General features: G+C 45.2%; 3 protein-coding genes across 3 annotated transcripts; all 3 read left to right on the top strand.

The window, feature by feature from the left end:
• Positions 1-3,589: 3,589 nt before the first annotated feature.
• Positions 3,590-5,873, top strand: BDV38DRAFT_275615 (GMC family oxidoreductase; the record flags this gene model as incomplete). The annotated part of the gene is made up of 7 exons (XM_032058067.1): positions 3,590-3,654; positions 3,910-4,245; positions 4,360-4,543; positions 4,593-4,760; positions 4,803-4,929; positions 4,965-5,564; positions 5,602-5,873. 7 exons carry the CDS (start codon positions 3,590-3,592, stop codon positions 5,871-5,873), a joined length of 1,752 nt encoding a protein of 583 aa, XP_031907939.1.
• Positions 5,874-6,606: 733 nt separating this feature from the next.
• BDV38DRAFT_275614 (eukaryotic phosphomannomutase-domain-containing protein) lies at positions 6,607-8,964 on the top strand (the record flags this gene model as incomplete). Its single annotated transcript, XM_032058066.1, has 6 exons — positions 6,607-7,167; positions 7,907-7,972; positions 8,070-8,132; positions 8,183-8,499; positions 8,559-8,633; positions 8,703-8,964. The coding sequence occupies 6 exons, from the start codon at positions 6,607-6,609 to the stop codon at positions 8,962-8,964; spliced, it is 1,344 nt and encodes a 447-aa protein (XP_031907938.1).
• A 1,061-nt stretch (positions 8,965-10,025) lies between these two features.
• BDV38DRAFT_229447 (CCDC90 family protein) lies at positions 10,026-11,446 on the top strand. The gene is made up of 3 exons (XM_032052910.1): positions 10,026-10,634; positions 10,757-11,090; positions 11,154-11,446. Exons 1-3 carry the CDS (start codon positions 10,094-10,096, stop codon positions 11,209-11,211), a joined length of 933 nt encoding a protein of 310 aa, XP_031907937.1. The 5' UTR covers positions 10,026-10,093; the 3' UTR covers positions 11,212-11,446.
• Positions 11,447-11,718: the final 272 nt, after the last annotated feature.

Raw genomic sequence — 11,718 nt, 5'->3', positions numbered from 1 at the left:
CTTCCTCAAAGAGAAACCGTTAAACTACGAACTAGTATAGCTTCCCCTGACCTATCCCAACAACACCCCCCCCCCCCCCCCCTCCTCTCTCTCTACCAACCACTAAATTTCACTTACTCTAAAGTACGCTAGGCTTACTGGCAGAGGGTCGCGGCCCTCGGGTGAGAGAGTACTGTCTCTGCTATAGTAAAATTCTAGTTTTATCCTAAGAAATACAAAATCGAGCCAGACATAAATAAAAAATATAAAGGTTAACAACTTTTCAGTTCTGCTAGTATTTACTTCAGGTACATCAAATAACCCTATTCCATACTAATATACTTTTTACGTTCTGCTTCTTTCTTCTTGGTTGTTGCTTTCCTTTCGACTACACGGTAGTAGAGCCGACCAGGATGAAGCTGGTTCTTGCAAGGATGCTGCTCTCACTGTCAGTATAGAAATATGTGTTGCAGCAAATTGCACAGTCCGGGATTCTTTAAGTATGTTGATATCCTTGGCCCTTAGCCTCTCCTATTAACTGTATGTAGCGACCAAAAATATCTCAATGACAGCCTGCGCTCAACCATACGAAAGTGGTGTCCATCGCGGGCGTTGTGGGAGGGGTATTGGCCTTGATGGCATTGGTTCTTCGAATAATGGCAAGGATGAAGTGCCGTGGTGGTGAATTTGGGTTGGATGACTGGATAATGGCGTTGACCATAGTATGACCTCTCCCGAGAGGTAGACGAAGGGCGCAAAATATCTAATTAGGACACTACAGCTGCCTGTCATTACCCTCTCATCGTAATCTGTCGTTTGTATGTGCACCACAGTTGCCTAGTAGGGGGGAATTACACTGACCATGGCATACAGTGGCTGATACGGGCCTCGGTAAAGATATCTGCACGCTTCCCTTTGACAACATTACCCGTATTCTCAAGGTTAGTATGACGAGTGTCTCTGCAGCATATAGTGTACTGAGTTAGGAGTATCAGATATATTTCTTTGATGAGTGCTTATACCTTAGCATTCTACCATTGACGAAGATTTCGATTCTTTTCTTTTATCTAAGGGTCTTTCCAAAGCGCTCATTCCAGAATGCTGTGTTTACAATGATCGGCCTCAATGTTTGCTACATAATTGCATTTGTATTGATTTCGGTATTCCAGTGCCGGCCTCTGGATGGAGCCTGGCTCCACTGGAATAAAGAGTACTAGTATCAGTGCAACGATATCAATGCACAAGGCTGGGCGGCAGCCGTCTTCAATATGGTTTTGGATTTAGTCGTCATGATGATGAATCTCCGTGAGCTCTACCACTTGCAGCTTTCCCTGCGAAAGAAGCTCTTTGTGATGTGTATGTTCAGTTTTGGTATCTTGTAAGTGTTTGGAATGGAGCTGCTATAGATCAGTTACTCGTACGAAACAGTGTCACACTGGTCAGCATACTACGACTGGAATCACTTATTCATTTTGCAAATACCGATAACCTGACCTGTGAGTCCACACTGCCTTATCAAAGGAGTTTTAATGCATAGTCGATTAACGACCACACAGGGGACTATGTCCAAGTGGGATACTGGAGCACCATCGAGGTCCACGTGGGAGTTATTTGTGCCTGCCTACCGGCTATCCGCTCATTGCTGACCCGCATCTGCCCCAGTATTTTCGGCGATACAAGGTTTCAGACCAGCACGAGCCGGTTGGGGGGTGCCAGCTCTCGGCTCGAAGGCGTGGTGCAAAGTAAGCCCAAAGTGAAAGGAGATGATTCGGGCTTCCCTCCCCTTGTAGACATGGACAACTCCGGCCAATTTGACTTGCTAAGCCACCGATGTTCTTAAAATCTTCAATTTTCCTTGCCGGATTCATGGCCAGTCATTCAATTACTTTTGTCATAAATTCTTTTCTCTACGGTCTTGATTTCGTTTCCATTGCGCTTTTTGCTTTCTGTCCTTCCTTCCCCAGGATATTCTCCTTTTTTTCCCCTCTCTCTTTGCACCTTTATATACCCTTCTTTCTGACCACGTCTCGTCAAGACACGGTTGATACATGTGGATCCTAAAACAACTGAGGAAGGTTGACTAGCCCGCCCTCGGGCTCAGACTTCCATAACCTAATTTTCAATCTGTCAAAGAGCACGGAAATATTAACCTTTAGTTGTGCCTGACAACTTTAAGGTTACTAGTAGATACAAGTATCTTCACTGGGTAAATCTTTACTTGTTTTAGGGTATAATCAACCTTAACCCTAACTGTCACCCGTCATTCCCCGAAGCGACTAAATATTAGACAATTACTGAATGTCTTAGCTGCTGAAGTTTCCAGCAAAATAGGGGAGGAATATTTACTTTACAAAAGAAAGGGAAAAAAAAAAGATATTAATAGTAAGAGGGTCTCGTCAAACAGATTGTGGTGTCGAGTGACTCGTAGAAGAACAAAACCCGCAAAATGTACCATGAGGAGGTTCCACTTCCTTGCACATAGTATGGAAAGTAACTACTATGTATAAACCTATTCCCAAGTTCTCAACGGTCGAACGGAGTTCACCCGAGCTACTGAGTCCAGTTAATACTACTACTAGTACGATGTCTAATTTGGCTGCTGATGAAGTTGATACTAGTGACCCCAACAGCTGGGGGCCCTGGGCCGACACTTTCTGACCCACTACTAGTGTACGTTAACCTTAATTGTAACATGCTCTATTCCGCGAGGCTGGTTGTGAGATAACGCAAATGATTATCACAAACTATACTCTATGGTAAAATACCGGCTTATTTTCCACTAGGACCACTATTCTAGTATGGCCTGCGCTAGTGGAGCAAGCACTCAACTGTCTCAACCGGGCAGACAACTTCGTGGGATTTACTCCTATGGGTTTCTGAGTGGAGGTCTCCCCTTTTATTTGCTTTTTCCTTGTCCTTTTCTTCATAATCTATGGGCTAAACCGGATTGGAAAGGTGCTACATGCGGATTGTGGACGGCATAGTCAGGCCCAGACGTTGGACTTCAGCTTACGGCCCACATGGGGATTGCATTTCCACCTATGGCCAAATATCCCGCTTCCCCAATCTATGACTGGTCATATAGCCAATCTTCATAATATGCCAGTGGTGTATATACCGGCCCAGTGTTATACCCCTGTAGGTGTTTATAGTCTACCTCTTATAATCACTCCGTAAGATATGAAGAGAATACGCTGTTGATCGGGTGTTGCCAACGGTGAGGGCTGCAAGGGGCAGTAAGGACCAAGGGATAATAATCTGCATGAGATTATTGCATATCATCGGGTTGCATATGCTCATATTTATTGGCTGTGATGTTTGCAACCTCAGTCCTACGTACCAGTCCAAGCCACAAAAATACAATTCCACTGTGAGTCTAATAAGACTGGATTATTAATTTTAAAAAAGAAGGAAAATTAAAGGACTATTCAAGGAGAGAGGTAACGCTCGTTTTTATTCAGGCCCCCCTGTCTTAAAATGCGCAACTGTGTTAGTGGCTTAGATCATTCGGCTTGGGCTAATACGTTAGATTACGCTCGGCCTTAGTAGATACCATTAAGAAACCAAGGATACTCTGTACAATAACCGACATATGTATATAGAATACTATATGTCTATCATTTGGAATGGTGCCTTATCATATGGTCATAATGCATTTCAAACATACCTTCAGGAGTCCTTCTCCTGAGAGAATGCTGCTACTCTTGATAAATAGATATAAGAACGAAAGACTACACGACTTTAGAAAGTCATCTCTTTTGAGTCTATATACCGTTAGCTAGTGCACCCTCTGTCTCTTTGACCCTTGCCCCCGTTCTAACCTCGTAAGTCATTCTGTTCACGTTGGTGGTTTTTGACTGGGCACTAAAGCCCTATAAAGTAGTGACCACAAAGCCAATCATCATGATGCCAAAAGCGGTCCACCAATAGCTCCTATATAGCATCCAACAATGCTACAGGATATGACTATGTAGTTGTCGGTTCGGGCCCAGGAGGTGGCCCACTGGCAGCACGATTGGCTATTGCAGGCTACAGAGTCCTTCTTATTGACGCTGGGGATGACCAGGGCAATGCAACTAAGCAGCAGGTGCCCGCACTACAGTTGCAGTCGACTGAATATGAGCCAATGCGTTGGGATTATTTCGTCAACCATTACTCCAACTTGACCCGTCCGGAGGAAGATTCAAAGATGACGTATAGAACCTCGTCTGGAGATCTTCATGTTGGCCCCAATCCCCCTGCTAATTCGGAGCCACTGGGAATTTTGTATCCTTGAGCCGGTACCTTGGGCGGTTGCTCTGCACACAACGCTATGATGTTAGACTCTATGTTCTCCAGCTATTGATATACAGTCTGCCATCCTTTCTAACAACTCGATAGCACAATCCTTGCCCATGACAGTGACTGGGATAAAACTGCGTCTGCTACGGGTGACGACTCTTGGTCAGCCGAGAAGATGCGCGATTATTTGAAACGGCTGGAGCGTAATCGCTATTTAACGAACAGAACTACTGGGCATGGTTTTAATGACTGGCTCACCACTAGTCTAACACAGTTGAAGCTGGTTCTTGAGGATCAGGAATTGTTGTCCCTGGTTATTGCAACTAGGCAAGATTGTCAATACTATGACCGGCTTTGGTGATATTCTGCTCCGAGACCTCAACAACAACGATGCGAATTATGATCAGCAAGCCGGTCTGTTCCAGGTGCCTCTCGCTGTAGACATTCCTGGATATAGACGTACAGGTCCCCGTGACTTTTTGATGGGCACACGCAAAGCTGTGAATGCCGATGGCTCGGGCAAATAACATCTTGATATCCAGCTGAACACTCTTGTAACCAATGTACGCTTTGAGACATCTGGTGATGAGCCTAGGGCAACTGGGTTGGACTATATCACGGGTCGGAGTTTGTACAGAGCGGATCCACACTCGGAAAATGCATCTGAGGGTACTCTCCTGGGTATGTCAATGCGGCCCGCGAAGTCATCTTGTCTGCAGGCACATTCAATACCCCTCAGCTGTTGAAGCTTAGTGGCATTGGACCCAAGGATGAGTTGAACAGATGGAACATCTCAGTGCTTGTTGACCTTCCTGGTGTTGGCTCCAACCTCCAAGATCGCTATGAGACTGGCTTGGTTGGGAAGACACCCACGGATTTTACCCTTACGACCAAGTGCACATTCATAGATAGCCTACCAGACCCTTGTCTTGAACAGTGGCAAGATAATGCCCTGGACAAAGGCACATACACAACTAACGGCATTGCGATTGCCACCATCCGGAGGTCCTCTGCTTCGGATAGAGAGCCCGACCTCCTCATACCCGGAGCCCCTGTCAACCTCCAAGGATATTTCCCTGGGTACTCTTACGAAGCTCTGAAAAATGCTCAGTATTGGACTTGGATTACCTTGAAGTCTCACAGTCGCAATAATGCGGGCACGGTGGAGCTCAGATTTACAGATCCTAAAGACACCCCGATCATTAACTTCAACTCGTTCGATACCGGTGTCACAGAAGATGATGCAGACGACAAAGGCTTACAGGCGGTGTACGAGGCTATCGAGTTTTCTAGGAAGATTTTTGGTACTTTGGTGGCGCCTGGATGGAAGCTTTCAGGAAGTATGGCCAGGGCCCAATGTCATGACTGAAGCAGAGTTGAAAGAGTTCATCAAGAGAGAGGCATGGGGCCATCACGCTTGCTACACCAACCCTCCCAGCCCCGATACTAACAGATATAGCGTGTTAGATTCTCGCTTTAGAGTGCTAGGTGTCGATGGCCTCCGAGTAGTAGACGCGTCGGTTTTCCCTAAGACACCAGGATACTATATCGCGCTGCCCACCTACATGGTCAGCGAAAAGGCAGCTGATATGATCCTCTCTGATGCTGCTTGATCTTTTAATGCGTACTTGTCTATTTTATACTTCTTTTTTTAACAATATTTTACCCATGCTTACCTTTTTTTCTTTTGTCTCCAACTTTGTCCGGGGCATACCGTAGTCTAGGCGGCCTAGCGAAGAAACTTAATAATGAAATCTTCTGTACTTGTGTATATCGTGGAGACACGATAACATTAACTTAATTACATGCTAAAAATATCATACAGTCATAAATACCGCTTTTCAGTCTTAGAAGCTCTCGACTCGCCATTTATATTTAACTTTCAGCCTAAGGCATCAACGGGGGCAGTAGGTTACGTCATCTTCCCTCCCGTGCCACTTCATTTGCATTGCGGATGTTGTTAAGTAGAAGTTCCATCTCATGCCCCGCTCGGCGTACTAATCTAACTTCGAATATATTTGGAGGCCATCTTCTAAACATACACGCCAAATTTGCAATCTCTATCTACTCATAGATCGTTATATAATAGCTAATATAGATAATATGCCGAGTAAGTCAACCAAACAAGGCTCGGTCTAGAATGTGTGAGCGCTTATGCATCTAGTGTTCAGAACAACCAGATTATTGTAAATACTATTCTCAATTCCACTAGCAAACGATACTGCTTGTTCTGACTGGGGTATAGACAAAGTTCTAGGCGTTTCTCCTAACGCAACCCAAAGAGAAATTCGCAATGCGTATAAAAGGTAAATATCGACGTCTGCTCATACCTTAACTTTTTTCAATATGATTAACCCATTCAGAGAATCCTTGAAATCACATCCTGATCGTGTACCTGCCGACTCTTCTGAGCGGCCTGCCCGAACGCGCAAATTTCAGGAAATCAATGATGCCTATTATACCCTTTCAGATGAGTCACGTCGGAGAGAGTACGACGCAACAAGGCCGGTGGAAGAAACCGAGGATGAAGTGCCCCTAAGTGGCACCGGGGGATTTTCATGGTCTTCATTTGGGTTTGGCACGAGCGACCGTGAACAACGCGCCTCTGAACAGTTTGGTTCTGTATTTGAAGAGATGCTACGCGAGGAGGGCCTCGCTAGTGATGATACTGACGCTGATGGCCGTCGGCGGACCAGGCCTACATCTCGCTTCTGGTCTATTGTTGGTGGAATAAGTGGCGGTGCACTTGGGTTTATTGTCGCCAATGCTGCCGGTGCTTTCGCTGGTGCAGTTGCAGGAAATCGGCTCGGCGCTGTTCGTGATGCGAAGGGCAAAAGCGTCTACGAGGTCTTCCTAGATCTTCCGCAGGGTGACCGTGCCAGGTTATTAAGCGAATTGGCAGCCAAAGTTTTGCAGTCCACCGTGGGACGATAACTGTATATTGGCCTATTGTTTTGATCAATGTCGAATGGTCTTATTTTTATTTTATTCATTCATTTGTCTTTCAACAGTGACTGATGGGGAGGCTTTCCAGGTCGGAGGCTCTAATGCTTAATAAATGTATAATTTCAGGGATAATTGTGTGCGTTTCATGACATTACTAGCCCCTAGAGTTGATACTCAAGAAGGTATTTGTCTTTTCGGTGTGCGACATTGAATGACCACAAACCCTATGATATCATACTTAATCCTTATCTTCTCCGTGCTCAAAGTTGTTATCGATAAGCATGGACCCATGCTGACCTACATGATACCTACTTAGCATGTACTTACTCCGGAGTCGAGATACTACTCGTACTACTATTTAGTGATACTCATTGTAGTACTGTATCGTGGCAGTAGTTGACTGCCTTTATTTGTTACCGCAATGCCTAGTGCAGTGCAAGTACATAAACTTTTCAAAACAGGTAAGTTATTGTAAGTTAGGTACCTGGTTAGTAGCCTGGTATCCCTCCGCCCGCCGCATGCGGTCAGGACATTCTTCGTGGCTATAGAAGGAGCCTGTTATCACAATCTCCGCGAATGTCGGATTGATTTTTGTTCCCTTTCGGGATTTTGTCTTTTCTACGCATCTCAATCTTTTACACCTTCCCATCTCAACAGCGTCATGGCAGCGGAAGCCGCAGGTGTGTATCCAGCCCTGGAGGACCGTCCTGTAAGGGACACAATCTGTCTTTTCGACGTCGACGGTACATTGACTCCTGCGAGAAGGGTAGGTTGGAAAGACGATAATATGTCTCACTGTCTTGGTGGCTCATTTCAAGGATTTTGGGTAAAAGCTTCACTAACCAGTTCTTGGAAACACGCAGACTATCTCTCCCGAAATGCTCCAGCTCCTCTCTCAATTGCGCCATAGGTGTGCTATTGGAACCGTTAGTCCCCATTATTCTCGGAAAGTAGCCCGCAGCCTCACTTTGCACAGGTTGGTGGCTCTGATCTTGCCAAGCAGCAAGAGCAATTAGGCACATCCTCGACAAAAGTCTCCTCACTTTTCGATTTTTGCTTTGCCGAAAATGGATTGACTGCAATTCGCTTGGGCAGGTCCCTCATCGGTAACAGCTTTATCGCGTGGATAGGGGAAGAGAAATACCAAAAGTTGGTTAATTTCTGCCTCAAGTACATCGCGGATCTGCAGCTGCCAAAGAAACGTGGTACTTTCGTCGAGTTCCGCAACGGAATGATTAATGTCAGCCCCGTTGGTCGCAATGCCAGTGTCGAAGAGAGAAATGAATTCGAAGCGTATGTAGCGAAGCTCACTCTTGCTCCGAATTACTACAGTTGGCTTATAATGATGATAGCTATGACAAACAGCACAACATCAGAAAGGGCTTCGTAGAAGCCCTCAGGACAGAATTTCCTAACTACGGCCTTAGGTATGCCATAGATGCAATTGCTTCGGGCTTATACAATCCAACATTCAATATTAACGATAGTCTTTGTAGTTACTCGATTGGTGGCCAAATCTCATTCGATGTTTTCCCAACGGGTTGGGACAAGACCTACTGCCTGCGCCATATTGAAGCCGAGAAAGATCTCTCGGGCATTGAATACAAGACCATTCACTTCTTCGGTGATAAGTCTTTTCCCGGAGGTAATGATTACGAGATCTATAGCGATTCTAGGACAGTTGGGCATGCGGTCAAGGACCCCGAAGATACCATGAAGCAGCTGAGAGAAATATTCCAGCTGCAAACCTGGGATTAATCAGCAAGATTCTCTCTTTTAAATTATTTGGCTCAAACAGGATTAATACGTATTATGCTGTTACAGAAGGACTCGATTATGACATGAGAATGTCAGGTATCATTGCAACTAAGTGTTTACTTGAAGAAATATATACAGCTCAAATTTTCCAAGATTATGACGTGCTTTGAATCATTCTTTCTCGGCCAAACTCCCCTCATCCTGCTTTGACCTTGCGAGCTATAGACGGGATATGATTGAGCCTTCGAGCTCAATGCATGTACCAGAGCACGTTATTATATGTTATTATAAATAGACGTGAGAGCCTACTAACCTTCCGCTCCATAAAAGTGGCTCGTCTTCCTTCCTAATCTTTCATCCTCATTCCATCTCTCTGCCTCGACATCTCCCTCTACAACCCTGGAGTTAATTATGGCGTGAGTCACTTCTAATTTCAGTTTCATCTTGGATCTTTAAATCTGATAAATTGAATATAACCCCTCCTATACCTTGTACTGGGTTTAACAAGCATCATGTCTAGACGGCCTCCATTCCTTTAGAAATGCCCGAGACAGGCTAAATCATGTTTAAGCTGAAGTTATCATAAGACCTTGCTTTTGTTAAACGAAGCTAGTGAAATTGGTTATTATCAATGCATAGCTAATAGATACTAGACAAAATAGACTAGAACTCTTACCTATGACTTGTTACTTTTATCATTCCTACTTCACGTATAACTTTTTGTATATTTAAACCGCGTACTTATTTTTAGTCACAATACAGGTTATCATGACCGTGATACAATGCTTTGCCAAAATTTATATCAGTTTTCTTTTAAATGTTTATCACTTCGAAATGTGCCGGTAGACTCTTAGTATTCTTAGATCCTGATTTTGTACCAGAACTTCTCCGGAGACGGGAAAGTCCCCCGTTTTCCGACTCGGGGAAGTCGAGACCCCATTAAAGGCTTTTTAGCCTGGCGTCCCGGACCATCGAATGAGAGTACGGGAACCCTTAGTTAGTCATCCGGATCGCCTCATCGTCATTTGATTTTATGGATCTGGTCACAGACATTCATCTTTGGAAGCCCCTCCTATAAACTACTTGCGCCTGACTCGCCCAAAACACTACTATTATACCGCGCAAGGAAATGGCACCACAAAAGTCCGTTACCGAAGTGCCACGGTCTATACTCCCTCGCTTGACATGGAACGGCTCCTCTGCTCGGACTACTTTTCCTCCCCCCCAGAACAACATTCTATCAGCAAGGCAACAACAGAAAACGCTACGCATATATAGCTGGAACTCTGCCGGACGACAACTACATACTTTGACCCTTTCTCCTCACTCTTCTACATTCATCTCCGCAACAATCCGAGAGCCAACCTTATCATCGCGATCTAGACGATTACCCGAATCAACCAGTCGTCCAACATGTCGACCAGCAGTGCTCCCAGGCAACCCTATCCGATATAATGGTGTCTACGTCGCCGCGTTCAAACCAGCTCGGCGCGCTTTTCATGCTTCCGCCCCCCAACGAAGGGACCACCATTTCGATACGTTAAAGTTCGTTCAGCGGTTGAAAGAGGAGGGTTTCAGTGAGGAACAGGCTGTCGCGATGATGCGGGTCCTAAATGATGTTATTCAAGAGTCTATTCAGAATCTAACCCGGACAATGGTCCTCAGAGAAGGTGAGTGGCACCTAAGTCATTCGGCCGAAGCATGTCAAATAGCATCAAGGCATAAACCACTGCACATTCCGCATAGCACCTCCTGGACTCTGAAGCTAATGATCGTTTTTTTTTTTCCACAGACACCGAGAGATCGACGTATACCCAGAAAGTCGATTTCGCCAAACTCCGCTCCGAATTACTCAACGCAGATTCAACTGAAGCACAACTAACGCGTTCATCACATGAGAAGATTGCTGCAGATCTGGCTAAGCTCAATTCACGACTTCGAGATGAGATTGGGCGCACGCAAGCATCTGTTCGTCTGGACCTAAACCTGGAAAAAGGTCGTATTCGAGAAGAAGCAAACAGTCAAGAAATGCGAATAAAAGAGACGGAAACGCGAATCGAGCAGGAGGTCGCGGGTTTGAGAGAGCGTGTAGAGGCCGTGAAGTTCTCTACGCTACAGTGGCTGATGTTTGTAACCCTGAATTCCGGAAAATTGCTCTACATTGTACTAATATATGTTTTTTTCCCCAGGGGTGTTTGCACCGGTACCGCCGCTTTGATTCTCGGTGCCTGGCGTCTTTTCATGTGAGTCGAAGGCTTGTTTGTGAGTAGGATGGAGAAGAAGGGAGAGAAAGTATTTAATAGTGTGCTTGTCTGGTTGGGAGAGGACTCAGGAGCTTCACATATTGTATATTAGAACTACCATGCGCTCTGATCCTGGACTATACCCCGGACCATATCACCAGAGAAGGGATGTCTCCCGTTTCAATCCCTTTGTTTCGCTAAGCAACAGCCCGGTTTCATTCTATTGTTATTTTGACATCCAGACTTTCGTTCTATAGCAGCAAAGAACTAGGGATGAAACCTTGCCATATGTTACCCAGCAATGGGCGTAACGTGGCAGAGGACAAAGCGAGAAAGGGGAAGAGCCATCTAATCAATGCGGAAGCTAATTGAACAGTGCATCTTGGTATTTACCTAACCGTCAAAAGTGTCAGAGAATGCGATTACATGCAGCTTTGAAAGTTGATGCAGCTAAGCATACTAGGTATGCTTTAAATGTTTAAGGCAGATATATTGAGGGTGGCTCTTCCTC

This window comes from Aspergillus pseudotamarii (genome assembly GCF_009193445.1).
Source record: "Aspergillus pseudotamarii strain CBS 117625 unplaced genomic scaffold BDV38scaffold_97, whole genome shotgun sequence".
Taxonomy (NCBI): Eukaryota; Fungi; Ascomycota; class Eurotiomycetes; order Eurotiales; family Aspergillaceae; genus Aspergillus; species Aspergillus pseudotamarii.
This window is presented reverse-complemented; position numbering and strand designations above follow the sequence as displayed.

Excerpts from the sequence above, each read along its gene's own strand:
- BDV38DRAFT_229447 (XM_032052910.1), top strand. The coding sequence starts at position 10,094 with ATGGCACCACAAAAGTCCGTTACCGAAGTGCCACGGTCTATACTCCCT. Across the intron at positions 10,635-10,756 it reads GACAATGGTCCTCAGAGAAG|ACACCGAGAGATCGACGTAT; the intron begins GTGAGTGGCACC and ends TTTTTTCCACAG. Across the intron at positions 11,091-11,153 it reads TCTACGCTACAGTGGCTGAT|GGGTGTTTGCACCGGTACCG; the intron begins GTTTGTAACCCT and ends TTTTTTCCCCAG.